Source organism: Bison bison, unplaced genomic scaffold (assembly GCF_000754665.1).
Source record: "Bison bison bison isolate TAMUID 2011002044 unplaced genomic scaffold, Bison_UMD1.0 scf7180017864105, whole genome shotgun sequence".
Classification (NCBI taxonomy): domain Eukaryota; kingdom Metazoa; phylum Chordata; class Mammalia; order Artiodactyla; family Bovidae; genus Bison; species Bison bison.
In genome coordinates, this window is record NW_011494677.1 from 7452210 (window position 1) to 7467552 (window position 15343).

General features: G+C 35.7%; 1 protein-coding gene across 2 annotated transcripts in view; it reads left to right on the top strand.

The window, feature by feature from the left end:
• Window positions 1-15343, top strand: part of TEX15 (testis expressed 15) — a 79703-nt gene that overhangs the window by 45877 nt on the left and 18483 nt on the right. The window contains exons 1-4 of one of the 2 annotated variants that reach the window (XM_010838808.1): window positions 5948-6041; window positions 6518-6755; window positions 10184-10330; window positions 11638-11800. In XM_010838808.1, coding sequence (XP_010837110.1) covers window positions 6525-6755; window positions 10184-10330; window positions 11638-11800 — 541 coding nt within the window. In that variant the 5' untranslated portion in view covers window positions 5948-6041; window positions 6518-6524. Of the gene's footprint in view, window positions 1-5947; window positions 6042-6517; window positions 6756-10183; window positions 10331-11637; window positions 11801-15343 lie in introns of those variants that run through there. The other variant, XM_010838807.1, reaches the window with a different exon arrangement.

The following is a 15343-nucleotide window of genomic DNA, read 5'->3' on the forward strand; positions in this document are numbered from 1 at the left end:
ATTTTATTTTTAAACTTTACATAATTGTATTAGTTTTGCCAAATATCAAAATGAATCCATCACAGGTATACATGTGCTCCCCATCCTGAACCCTCCTCCCTCCTCCCTCCCCATACCATCCCTCTGGGTCGTCCCAGTGCACTAGCCCCAAGCATCCAGTATCGTGCATTGAACCTGGACTGAAGGGCCACAGGCTAGGGTCTCCTATTCCATCTTTGTGACATCACTGCTCAAATCTAAACTTTCCTTCCTATTCAAATTTTGTTGAATCCTAATTTTATCTTAGCCATCTATGCTTCATTTCACATGTTGCTCTTCTGCCAGCTGAACAGTGATCATTTATCACCCACAATCTGTTGGACTCGAAAACAATTACGTTCCCTTCCAAACTCTCCAAAGCAAATAACTTTATTTCCTTTAACTATTATCTAAAAAACATACCTTTGAATTGAATACTTTCATGCTCTCCAAGTCACCCCAGAGAGTTAAATACAGAGTTGCTGAATAGTGTTCTTTTGTTTCCAGTTTAACTGTGGGAAAGATGTTACTTACTGTGTTTCATTTATTAAACAAAAAAATTATTCATCACCTGTTAGATACAGTTATCTTGGAACCTACTCTGTGTGATGTAATTAACTATGACATAACCATTCTGAGTCACTTACACCTCGTATTCTGTTGCAGTTGGTTTTAATGGATAGACATCGTGGTAGCACAAAACTCATTATAAGCTCATCACCTTCCAAAAGATATCAAGACTAATTGTGTTTCTACCACTCATCCACTGTTCTTTGTTAACTTATATAATTTCTCATCAATTTGAGTTTTTTAAGTCTTCTACACTTATAGTCCCAGACCACATTTTTATCTTTTAAATCATATTTAGTCCTACATATATCCCTTGGTACCCACAGGGGATTGGTTCCAGGACTCACCCCAGATATCAAAATCTGCAGATACTCAGGTCCCATAGTTGTTCCTCCATATCCACAAGTGCTGCATCTGCAGATTTCAACCAGTCATGGATTGTAAATTAAGTTTGCAGTCCTTGGTTGGTTGATTGCATGATTGCAGAATCAACCACTACCGAGACCCAATTGTATATTTATTGAAGATCTGTGTATAAGTGGACCTGTGCAGTTCAAACCCATGTTGTTCAAGGGTCAGGTGTTTTTGCTTAATGATGAATAAAATTTTGATTAAAAAAATAATGACAAGTCTGCAACCAAGAGTTTATCCATAAATAGAGCATTTCAGTGCTGGATTGATTTTGAACTTTCCATTCTAGAGCTTAAAGTATGGATAAGATTCAGAGTCTCACAGATTATGACCCTTATTCCTCAGTATTGATGCACAAGAACATGAGAGGACGTTTCTGGAAAATTATTCATAACACTTTTTTATATTTAATAAATACTAGTACTCTTGCCTGGAAAATCCCATGGGCGGAGGAGCCTGGTGGGCTGCAGTCCATGGGGTCGCTAAGAGTTGGACATGACTGAGAGACTTCACTTTCACTTTTCACTTTCATGCATTGGAGAAGGAAATGGCAGCCTACTCCAGTGTTCTTGCCTGGAGAATCCCAGGGACGGGGGAGCCTAGTGGGCTGCCGTCTATGGAGTCGCACAGAGTTGCACACAACTGACACGACTTAGCAGCAGCAGCAGCAACAGCAGCAGCAGCAGCAGTATCCTGTTAGTATGTAATTTGTATTGCTATCTCTTGGTAATAGAGCACTCTTTGTGTAGTAGATCTTAATACTGTTATCTGATTACATGGTATTATGAACACAAAAGACCCTATTGTCTCTGAAACGATAGTGTTGAGATTCAGAGCTTCTGTCATATAACAATCTGACATAGATCCTAGTGTCTGAATAACTTTGAAAAGGCAACCTTTTAAAAATCTTTTTAGACCTAGAAATAGTTTGGAAAGGTAATTTTTATTTTATTTTTTTTTGGAAAGGTAATTTTTAATTGGTCATTTTTATTTTGTAAGTCATACTTAGTCCTACATTTACTTTCAAGTGTAATTCTGAACATACATGGGAAACTATGAAGTTTTTAACAGTTTTGTTACCAGCATAACCTCCAGGAAATACTTTCTACTTTAATAGTTTTAAGGGTTTTTGGAAGCCCTGGATCATATCTTGTTTAAGTTGTGTTTTTTCATTCTACTCAGCCCCTTAACAGGATATAACGTGTAGCCAATAATATGACTAGGTAACACCAAGAATTATTTGGCCCAAAATGTCAACAGTGACACTGCTCTAGGGTTAGCATCATAGCATGCCTTGAGGTGTCACAGGTTCAGTCCCAGACCACAATAAAGACGATCACACAAATTCTTTGGCTTCCCAGTGCATATGAAATTATGTTTACACTATAATGTAGTCTGTTAAGAATGCAATAGTATTAATAATGTATATACCTTAATTTTAAAATTCATTATTGCTAAAAAAAAGTACTAACCATTGTCAGAGCCTTCAGAGTCATAGTAGTAATATCAAAGACCACTGATGACAGATCACCATACATAAAAAATATAATAAAAAATATATATGTAAATATAATAATATAATACCATATATACACAAATGTAATGATAATGAAGAAGTGTGAAATATTGTGAGAATCACCCAAATGTGACACAGGGAACAAAGTGAACAAATGATGTTGGCAAAAGAGTGCTAATAGGCTTGGTAAGGTTGCCACAAACCTTTAATTCATAAAAAAATGTGGTATCTGTGAAGCACAATGCAGTGAAGCACAGTAAGACAGGGTGTTTCTGTGTACATCTTTATCACAATACACCTTCACATATGTGATTCATGTGGGGTATAGGAACCTTACAACACTTTACTGTGATTTCCTGCTTCCCTTCCATTCTTTGTCCTGTTGTTGTCGGAGTTCTTCCAGAAATTGCTTGGAAATTAATGTTTTTCTAAAATCTAAGATTTCTCAGGAGACATGTAAGGTGGTCTGGTATTCCCATCTCTTTAAGAATTTGCCACAATTTCTTGTGATCCACACAGTCAAAGGTTTTGGCATAGTCAATAAAGCAGAAGTAGATGTTTTTCAGGAACTCTCTTGCTTTTTCTATGATCCAATGGATGTTGGCAATTTGATCTCTGGTTCCTCTCCCTTTTCTAAATCAAGCTTGAACATCTGGAAGTTCTTGGTTCATGTACTGTTGAAGTCTTATTGGGAGAATTTTGAGCATTACTTTGCTAGCATGTGAGATGAGTGCAATTGTGCAGTAGTTTGAACATTCTTTAACATTGCCTTTCTTTGGGATTGGAATGAAAACTGACCTTTTCCAGTCCTGTGGCCACTGCTGAGTTTTCCAAATTTGCTGGCATATTGAATGCAGCACTTTGACAGTATCATCCTTTAGGATTTGAAATAGCTCAACTGGAATTCCATCACCTCCACTAGCTTTGTTCGTAGCGATGCTTCCTAAGACCCACTTGACTTCGCACTCCAGGATGTCTGGCTCTAGGTGAGTGATCATACCATTGTGGTTATCTGGGTCATGAAGATCTTTTCTGTATAGTTCTTCTGTGTATTCTTGCCACCTCTTCTTAATATTTTCAGCTTCTATTAGGTCCATACCATTTCTGTCCTTTATTGAGCCCATCTTTGCATGAAATGTTCCCTTGGTATCTCTCATTTTCTTGAAGAGATCTCTAGTCTTTCCCATTCTTTTGTTTTCCTCTATTTCTTTGCCTTGTTCACTGAGGAAGGCTTTCTCATCTCTCCTTGCTATTCTTTGGAACTCTGCATTCAAATGGATATCTTTCCATTTCTCCTTTGCCTCTCCCTTCTCTTCTTTTCTCAGCTATTTGTAAGGCCTTCTCAGACAACCATTTTGCGTTTTTGCATTTCTTTTTCTTGGGGATGTTCTTGATCACTGCCTTCTGCACAATGTCATGAATCTCTGTCCGTAGTTCTTCAGGCACTTTATCAGATCTAATTCCTTGAATCTGTTTGTCACTTCCACTGAATAATTGTAAGGGATTTGATTTAGACCATTCATACCTGAATGTTCCAGTGGTTTTCCCTACTTTCTTCAGTTTACGTCTGAATTTTGCATTAAGGAGCTCATGATCTGAGCCACAGTCAGCTCTTGGTCTTGCTTTTGCTGCCTGTATAGAGCTTCTCCATCTTTGGCTGTAAAGAATATAATTAATCTGATTTTGGTGTTGACCATCTGGTGATGTCCATGTGTGCAGTCTTCTCTTGTGTTGTTGGAAGAGGGTGTTTGCTATGACCAGTGTGTTCTCTTGGCAAAGCTCTGTTAGCCTTTGCCCTTCTTCATTTTGTACTCCAAGGCCAAATTTGCCTGTTACTCCAGGTATCTCTTAACTTCCTACTTTTACATTCCAGTCCCCTGTGATGAAAAGGACATCTTTTTTGGGTGTTAGTTCTAGAAGATCTTGTAGGTCTTCACAGAACCATTCAACCTCAGCTTCTTCAGCATTACTAGTCGGGGCATAAACTTGAATTACTGTGATATTGAATGGTTTGCCTTGGAAATGAACAGAGATCATTCTGTTGTTTTTGAGATTGCACCCAAGTACTACATTTCACTGTTGTTGACTGAGTGCTACTCCATTTCTTCTAAGGGATTCTTGCCCACAGTAGTAGATATAATGGTCATCTGAATTAAGTTCGCCCATTCCAGTCCATTTTAGTTCACTGGCTCCTAAAATGTCAATGCTCACTCTTGCCATCTCCTGTTTGACCACTTCCAATTTACCTTAATTCATGGACCTAACATTCCAGGTGTATCACAACAAACTGGAAAATACTCAGAGAGATGGGAATACCAGTCTACCTTACCTGTGTCCTGAGAAATCTGTGTGCAGGTCAAGAAGCAATAGTTAGAACTGGACATGAAACAACAGACTGGTTCCAAATTGGGAAAGGAGTATGTCAAGGCTATATATTGCCATCCTGCTTATTTAACTTACATACAGAATACATCATGAGAAATGCCAGACTGGATGAAGCACAAGCTGGAATCAAGATTGCCGGGAGAAATATCAATAACACAGATGACACCACCTATATGGCAGAAAGCAAAGAAGTTCTAAAGAACCTCTTGATGAAAGTGAAAGAGGAGAGTGAAAAAGCTGGCTTAAAACCCAACATTCAGAAAACTAAGATCATGGCATCCAGTCCCATCACTTCTTTGTAAATAGATAGGAAACAGTGGAAACAGAGATTTTATTCTGGGGGGGCTCCAAAATCACTGCAGATGGTGACTGCTGCCACGAAGTTAAAAGACACTTGCTCCTTAGTGAAAAGCTATGACCAACCTAGACAGCATATTAAAAAGCAGAGACATTACTTTGCCAACAAAGGTCCGTCTAGTCAAAGCTATGGTTTTTCCAGTAGTCACGTATGGATGTGAGTGTTGGACCATAAAGAAATCTGAGGGCCGAAGAATTAATGCTTTTGACCTTTGATGTTGGAAAAGACTCTTGAGAGTCCCTTGGACTGCAAGGAGATCAAATCAGTCAATCCTAAAGGTTATCAGTCCTGAATGTTCATTGGAAGGACTGATCCTGAAGCTGAAGCTCCAGTGCTTTGGCCACATGATGCAAAGAACCTTTTGGAAAAGACCCTGATGCTGGGAAAGATTGAAGGCGGGAGGAGAAGGGGATGACAGAGGATGAGATGGTTGGATGGAATCACTGACTCATTGGACATGAGTCTGAGCAAGCTCTGGGAGTTGGTGATGGCCAGGGAAGCCTGGAGTGCTGCCGTCCATGGAATCACAAAATCAGTCATACACGACTGATTGACTGAACTGAACTTAGATCGTAAGAAAAACCAGTAGAGAAATTAGGAAAACAGAAAGAAGTATTTCAGTTCTTCTGACTGTTAAGAATATACCTTAACAATCAAACATAGAGATCTTAGTGGTTTATAGAGCCTGACATCAGGGTGAAAACATGAGCAGGAAATAACAACAGTGGAGTTGAAAGTTAAGGTGACATCTCTGGGAAAAGAGAAGTGGTCATGATCTCATCGGTGAGTCTTGCTTGTAATTGTTGCTGTGCGTTTTGTTGCCATGGCTGTCTACTGTTAAAGGTGAATTATTCTTGCATATAAATATTAATATTTGTGAGTGGTGTCCCAGGAAATAATAAATATTAGTAGCATGTGGTGTTGAAGAGGAGTTTTCCTTTGATTGGTATACACATTACTTTGTAGATTCTATAGCTTCTCCACTGCTGATAATCTTTTGAAATTACAGCTCTGTCCTAGTGACTGAACCACGCGTGAATCACCTGGTGTCACAGTTGCTACTGTTACTACTGCTGAGCCAGCCATGTAGAACTCCTTACCTAATACACCAGTGTTTCAGTAGTTCTTGTGGAATGTAGGTGAGATTTCAGAAGTTTAGATTATAGATTTTGTTTTCTGTCTTTAGCAAGCTTGAAGTATTTGTCTTCTTGAAAATTCTGTAGATGTTCTCATTTTAACTATTCACTGTTTTGCTTTAGGTCAGAGATGCGTGAGATTGGAAGGCATGGCAGAGAACTTGAAGAACATTTCTGCTTTTTAGCACTTCGTCAGAAGGATGTGGCTGAGATATACCACAATGGAATAAGTACCAAAGCATCTTCATTGAGGATACTAGGAAACCCTCTTCTTGGAATTTATATATTTAGACACGTTGATGTTGCCTTGAATTATGCTCATAGTAGAAGCATTACTGTAGAAAGTATTATCATGTTTAAGGTTGGTAGCATGAAAGAACTAATATATTCAGTTTGCTTTAATTGACCTAAACATTATTTTACTTTCAATATGAATTATTGTTTTAAACTCACATTGTATGAAATAAATAATAGTTATCATCATCATCACCATTTGAAATTTTCCCCTATTTTTGACCCTAGTGAATATGCAGCATAAAATCTTCAAGTAAGCAAAGGCAGGCTTTATCATCTTGGTTTCCTAATGTATATTTTTTCTGTTCTAATTGACTTTATTCTCTTTCTCTCTCTCTTTTGTTCAGACTATAATTAATATCAGAGTGTTTTCAATGTCTTTTTCCAGAACATTGGTATTAATAATTCTGGTTTAGCTAAAGTTACTAAACTCCTACTATTTATTTTAATTAACAGTGTTAGACAATATTAATTACTTTGTTTTGATAATTTTACTATCTTATATAAGGTGTTAGCATTAGGAAAACTGGGTTAGAAGTATATAGACCTCTGAATTGTTTTGTAACTTTTTTGAAAGTCTGAAGTTATTCAAAATTGAGGGAAAAAAAAATCAGTCTTACAGTTGAATTGTAAGCATCAACAGACACAGGTAGGCTAAGATATACTTTCTGGTTAATTGCAGCTTTGCCAAGACTACTAAAATCACAGTAGGTAGAAAAGACCCTCAGTTATGTAACTTAGGATGTGTATACATCCACATAAAACCAATGGTTCATTTGGTATTATTTGGTTATTTTTATTTTATTTTATTTTGTAATTATATATTTTAGTTTATTTTATTTTTTTAATTTTATTTTATTTTTAAACTTTACAATATTGTATTAGTTTTGCCAAATATCGAAATGGATCCGCCACAGGTATACCTGTGTTCCCCATCCTGAACCCTCCTCCCTCCTCCCTCCCCATACCCTCCCTCTGGGTCGTCCCAGTGCACCAGCCCCAAGCATCCAGTATCGTGTATCGAACCTGGACTGGTGACTCGTTTCATACATGATATTATACATGTTTCAATGCTATTCTCCCAAATCTCCCCACCCTCTCCCTCTCCCACAGAGTCCATAAGACTGATCTATACATCAGTGTCTCTTTTGCTGTCTCGTACACAGGGTTATTGTTACCATCTTTCTAAATTCCATATATATGCGTTTATTCGATTATTTTTAGATCTTGGGTATTATCAAAGTCATAAAGTGTAATTTATATTAAAATACTGATTTTAGGAGATTCGGAACATACTCAGAAGCTCTGAAAAGCCCATTGATAATGATAGTTAATTTGTTTGTATATCTATACTTCGTCTTCTGCTCATATATGTGGATATGCATTGTACAATGGTCATTAAAATACGTTACTACTTTTATACTATATAACTTTTTTACTGATTATAAAATCAACATTTTCCATACCATTCAATATTTTTTGTAATATCATTTTGAATGACTATATAATATTCCACTGTACAGCACTACCATAAATTTGTTACCAAATTTTTCAATGTTGGGATAGAAATTACTTTTGCTTTGTTTTGTTTTGTACTTTCAAGTAGTACTTGGATTATTCATGTAGGTACATTTTACACACACCTGTGATTATTTGCTAAGAATTAATTGATTAATTCTTATGTGTCAAGTTAGGAGTCACAGGTATGTGTACACTTTCCCAGCTTTTGCTATGTAATGCCCAGTTGTCCTGAGAAAGGTTATACTAACTGCCATTCCTATGCAAAGCATGGGAAATGTTTATTAGCTCTTATCTTTACTATCTCTGTGTATTATATTTTTTAAAAAATATTTGCCAGTCTAATATGTGGTAGTTTCTCATTGTTCAGTTTTTTCTTTTTCATAGTTACTGCCGAGCTTAACATTCTGCAGGTATTCACTGATAATGAGTGAATTGCATATTAATAACTTTTGCTAGATTTTTGTTTTTATATTTTTTATAATTGATTCATCAGCATTATCAATTCATTAAAGTGAATCTGGAGAGTTAGGGTTTTCATTGTATAATGTTTTATCACTTAGTGCTTTCTTTTTTAAAATAAAAAAGTTTTAAGTTTTTTTTAATAAACTTTTTAATTTTGGAATAAATTTAAATTTACAGAAAAGTTATTAAGATAGTACAGACAGTTCCTGTATACAGTTTTCCCTAATGTTACCATTTCATGTAACTATGCCAACTCTGTTAAAACTAAGAGTCTAATAGTATATATATCAATTATATCTCAATTTAAAAAAATAATAAAATGAAAGAAATCAGCATTGGTACAGTACTGTCTGCTACAAATTTTTGGTTTCTGCCAGTTTTTCTACTAATGTTTTTTCCTCTTCCAGTGTCCAAGTACAGAGTACCACACTACATTTAGTGTTGTTTTTAACTTTGAATGAATTATTAGCACATGAAAAAATAAAAGTAATAGAATTGCTGACTTAAAATTTGTACATGTTTTCATATTAACTGCACTTTTCCCCACCTTTTATCACTTAATGGTTCATAGTCTTTAAAATTTTTATACTCATTTTTTTTCTTTAAATTTAAATTTATTTATTTTAATTAGAGGCTAATTACTTTACAGTATTGTATTGGTTTTGCCATACATCAACATGAATCCACCACGGGTGTACACGTGTTCCCAGTCCTGAAAATTGGCTTACAATTGTATTGTTTTCTGCCGTACAATTTGATCATTTTTTTGTGATGTACAGAAGTTTTGGACTGTTTACAAAGAAGCACGGTTTTGGTTTGTGGGTTTTGGCAATATGGTTAGAAAAGAATTCTCTTTGAGAGTAGATAAATATTTGTATTTCTCTCTAAGTGTTTACATTACTTAAATATTTAATTTATTTGGTATTTATTTTGGTTTATAGATTAAGAGACGAATTTAATGTTTTTCAGGTCCACACCATTTAGTGAATAATCCGGTTTTGCTTCATCTGTTTCAAATGATGCTTTTAATATTATGCTGTACTTTTATAGCTGCTTGGACTTATCTGGACTTTTTACTTTGTACAGTTTTTTCCATCTCTTTTTTGTGGTAGTATTCTTTTTAAAAGTGGTAGTATTCTTTTAAAAAGTACTTAATATCTGGAAGTACATGTCACTTTTCCTATTCCATCATTATTTCTGATTCAAATATTTTTTTCAGAAATTTTGTAGGTTATTCTTGTTTCATCTTCCAGGGAAGTTTTTAAACTAAAACTCATTTCTGTAAATGGATTTTCTGAAATTTTTGTTAAATTTTGTTACTATAGTCTTAGAGTCGATTTAGGGAGGAATTGACATAATTCTAATAAGTCATCCCATTCATCTGGGACATGAATTATCTCCCCATTCTAATCTCTTTCCTTAAAATAGGAGCTAGTTTTACTTTCCTGGTATGAGAGTTTAAAATGTTCTGGTATATCTTTATTGACTTTCTTTTTACCTTTTCCTCCCCAGGTTCTTTTTGGGAAAGTGAAGAAAATTCAGCCTTCACTAGATAAAAGCAAGGTTTCTTTGGATCCTTCTCCTAATTTTGACTGCCATATGTCAAGAAATATACCTTCTCTGAAGGATACCATTGAACTACAAGCCTACAGTTCAGCAGTATGTTAACTTTTTGATTCACTTGACTGTTTGAAAGTCACTGGCCTCACATTGTATGATACAACTCTTAAAACAACTGTCCAAAATATTAAGTGGAAATCTCTTACTTCATTCATATTTGTTTAGGTCATGTAATATGACCTGAATACCAAATAAGCCAATAAGATGACAAGGTAACACAAAGAATATCTGCTTCACAGATACTGCATTTTTTTATGAATTAAAGGTTTGTGGCAACTTTGCCAAGTCTGTTGGCACCCCTTTTCCGTGTAATATGACCTAAATAAGTAAATAGTTAAAGCTGATTTAATATTTGTGATCTGGAAACATTAGTAAAGAAGCTTCTAGATTTGCATTTAATTTTGTTCCAAGTAGCTACTTTTATTTAAATGTTTCATAGATTAATGCCTAACTTGCAAAAGAAAGATACTTTGAAATAACCTTACTGATCCTTTGTACTTTGTACAAGGATAAAAGGCTTATGTTTTAGTCATTAGATAGTAGACTAATTATTAAACAGTAATTTTCTATCATATCTAAAAGAGACACTTTTCTAACCTTTTAACCTTTTATAGACTTTTAACCTTTTATAGACGATTAAATTATAAATATCATTATATATAATCATATATATATGATTAAATGAGGATATTTTAGAAGTATCCCACATCGGAGAAGGCAGTGGCACCCCACTCCAGTACTCTTGCCTGGAAAATCCCATGGACAGAGGAGCCTGGTAGGCTGCTCCTGTCTATGGGGTTGCATAGAGTCGAACACGACTGAGCAACTTCACTTTCACTTTTCACTTTTCATGCATTAGAGAAGGAAATGGCAACCCACTCCAGTGTTCTTGCCTGGAGAATCCCAGGGAGGGCGGAACCTGATGGGCTGCTGTCTGTGGGGTCGCACAGAGTCGGACATGACTGAAGTGCCTTAGCAGCATGCTCCCACATGTAAGATGTATTAAGCTATTGTTATTTTTCTAGTTGACTTTTCCTCCTAGATAAAACACAATATAGTGGTTCCTAGCATATGCAAAACATTGAAGTTTTAATGGAGAAATACTTTTTTATTTAAACATAGATTGTATCTGTTTCTGCTGATATTCAAAGCCTATCAAGGAAAAAATATGTTATGGAGAAAAAAATTCATCTTCAAGAAAACTAGAGTTGAAGAAGACAGGGAGAGGGGAGATGTGTGAAAGATGGTTAACAAATAGCAACATGGAGTTAAATAGATTTTTTAAAATAGAAGCTTATTCAAGTCTGTAAAAATTAATCATCATAAAAATGTTCTTTATCTTCTAGGTATACTTATATGAATATAATATTCTTTCACAGCCAGTAGATAAACCTAGGCAGTGTCTTCCATATGCAATAGTAACAGTAAAATTTATTGGTCAAAAAGTAGATAATGGACACTTTATGACATCTTTGAGATCCCTCTCAACAGGATTTCCTAAGAAAACTGGTAAGAAACATATATTTTTCTACTTAAGTAGCATCTGTGGTGGTCTTACTGCTGAATATTATTTTCTAATACATCATGAATCTCTAAGCAAAATAGGTGTGCTTTCCCTGTTTTTGATTTTATATATCTAGAATTAATGCTGTAACTACTTTTTACTTCTTTTTCTCAGCATTATGTTTGTGTGATTCTTCCATGTTGATATATATATAACCATAGTTTCTTCATTTTCACTCATATCTATATTTATATACACACACACACACTCACACACATAATATTCAATTTTATGACTATACATTATACCTCTGAGTATATTTGGACATTTTGTGGTTTTCTTCATATTCCAAGCATTGCTGTTTTAAACATTCATATAAGTGTCTCAGTGCATATATGCAAACTTTTCTACAGAGTATATATCTACATCAGGAATGTACCACTTAATGTAGAAACAATGTCATGGTTTTCAAAAGTGGTTGCATCAGTTCAGTTCAGTCGCTCAGTCTTGTCCGACTCTTTGTGACCCTGTGAACCACAGCACACCAGGTCTCCCTATCCATCACCAACTCCTGGAGTCCACCCAAATCCATGTCCATTGAGTCGGTGATGCCATCCAGCCATCTCATCCTCTGTCGTCCCCTTCTCCTCCTGCCCTCAGTCTTTCCCAGCATCAGGATCTTTTCAAATGAGTCAGCTCTTCGCATTAGGTGGCCAAAGTATTGGAATTTCAGTTTCAACATTAGTCCATCAGGTTACCTTAATTACTCTTTATCATTGCCAGCACAATATACTTTTTTAAAAAAATATTTCTGCCAGACTCACAGATTTGAAAACAAACATATGGTTACCAAAGGTAAAGGTTAAGGGGGAGGGGTAAGTTAAGAGTTTGGGATTAACATGTATACATTAATATATATCAAATAGGTAATCAGCAAGGACTTACTCTGGAAACTCTACTCAGTAACCTTATATGGGAAAAGAATATGAAGAAGAATGAATATATTTATATGTATAACTGAATCACTTTTCTTTATACCTGAAATTAACACAGTATTGTAAATCAGCTATACTCCAATATAAAATAAAAATTAAATTTAAAAAGTTTCTGCCAGCATAGTGAGTGGGATATGTTATCATTATCAGATCAAAAAGAGAATGCTGCTGCTGCTGCTAAGTTGCTTCAGTCGTGTCTGGCTCTGCGAGACCCCATAGATGGCAGCCCACCAGGCTCCCCCGTCCCTGGGATTCTCCAGGCAAGAACACTGGACTGGGTTGCCATTTCCTTCTCCAGTGCATGAAAGTGAAAAGTGAAAGTGAAGTCGCTCACTCGTGTCCGACTCTAGCAACCCCATGGACTGCAGCCTACCAGGCTCCTCCGTCCACGGGATTTTCCAGACAAAAGTACTGGAGTGGGTTGCCATTGCCTTCTCCCAAAAAGAGAATATTTACCCATTAAAAGCTATTATTTGTCTTTTTCCCCAAGCCCCACACTACCCCTAAACAGTCACCAATCTGCTTTCTGTCTCTATAAGCCTATTCTGGCCATTTCATATGAGTGAAGTCATAAACAGTAGCCTCTTGTGACTGGTGACTTGCTTAACAGTGTTTTCAGGGCCCAGGCATGTTGCAGCATGTATCAGTACCTCATTCCTTTTTGTGGAATAATATCCTGTTACATAGATACATTACATTGTGTTTATTCATTCATCAGTTGATGGCCATTGGGTTGTTTCCACCTTTTAGCAATTATGAATATTTATGCTAAGAACTTTCTTGTACAAGGTTAGGTATAGATGTGTTTTCTTTGCTCTTAGGTATATAGCTAAGGAGTCATGTGATCATAGGGTAAGTCTGTATCAACCATTCAAGGAACTGCCAGACTATTTTCCAAAGTGGCTGCACCATTGACATTTACCTTAACAATGTATGTGGGTTAGAATTTCTGTACTTTTCTTGTTTATACTTGTTATTATCTGACTTTTATTATAGCCATTTTGTGGATACAAGGTGAGGTTTTTCAGAGTATAAGTTTTATACTTCGTTAAATGTATTCCTAAGTATTGCACTCTTTTTGATCCTCTTGTAAATAGAGTTGTTTTCTCAATAGTGATTTCCTTGGGATTTTCTATACGCAAGATAGGGTCCATATGCAAATAGAGGTAGTTTTACTTCTTTCTCTCCAATCTAGATGTTTTTTATTCTTTTTCTTGTCTAATTGCATTGGCTAGAACCTCCAGTGGAATGTTAAATAGAAATGGTAAGAATGGTCATCTTTGTGTTGTTCCTAAACTTAGGGGTAAAGTGTTTATTTTTCCCCAGTAAGTATCATGTTAGCTGTGGGTTTTTTAAAATGTCCTTTACCATGTAGAGGAAATTCCTTTCTATTCCTAGTAAGTTGAGTGCTTTTATCTTGAAAAGGGAAATTAATTATCCTTCAGAATCTTAAAAGGTTTTTTAATGTGAATCTTCTTGTGCATTTAGTGGGGTTGGACATCTTTTTGTACTTGTTGACAATTTTTATTTAACCCATGATTTTCTTAGTCATATACTTTGCCCAACTATCTACTGTATTGTCTTTTTATTAATCTTTTGAAGATACTATATATTTTTATGTATTCCAGTATATGGAATAATATACTGTTAGTCTCATCCCCATTTTTGAACATATTTCCACTATAGCTTACTATAAATGAAAGTATAATCACAATGGTTATATAATTTGGGAATCTTCATCAGAGCTATTTTTTTTTAACATTTTGTCAAAACTAAATGGCATGTTCTCAATGATATGATTATGACTTCATATATTATTCATGAGCAGTTTCTCATTGTTAGTCTGTTTTAATAATGGTATTTTCATGGTACTGCTTACTTATGTACCCAATAGCTCAGTTGGTAAAGAATCCGCCTGCAATGCTGGAGACCCTGGTTCAATTCCTGGGTCAGGAAGATCCGCTGGAGAAGAAATAGGATACCCACTCCAGTATCCTTGGGCTTCCCTTGTGGCTCAGCTGATAAAGAATCCGCCTGCAATGTGGGAGACCTGGGTTTGATACATGAGTTGGGAATATCCCCTGGAGAAGGGAACGGCTACCCACTCCAGTATTCTGGCCTGAAGAATTCCATGGACTGTATAGTCCATGGGGTTGCAAAGAGTGGGACATGACTGAGTGACTTTCACTTTCACTTAGCTATGAATGCTTTGTGAACATTTTACTTGCTCATTATGCATTTTTATAAGTTCCTTTGTTATTCTGTGAAATTCTTTATGAAGTTTTAGGAATAATCTCTATAAAATTTAAAGAAAATTTGCTTCTATTTTCCAGGTTTTTATTTACATATATTATTTGCCAGAATATTTATTTCATAGTGGAGCAGGGGTAGTGGTTTGCTTTGGCTTCTAGGAAGGATTTTGTGCAAACTTTTTGATCTTCCACCCACCCCCATTTCTTCACCTAATTCCCCTTTCCTTTCTGTTTTTGTTCTCCTGTGGTAGAGGGAAATGAAGCAAGGTAACAGTAGATACAGGGAGATAATTTTACCTAA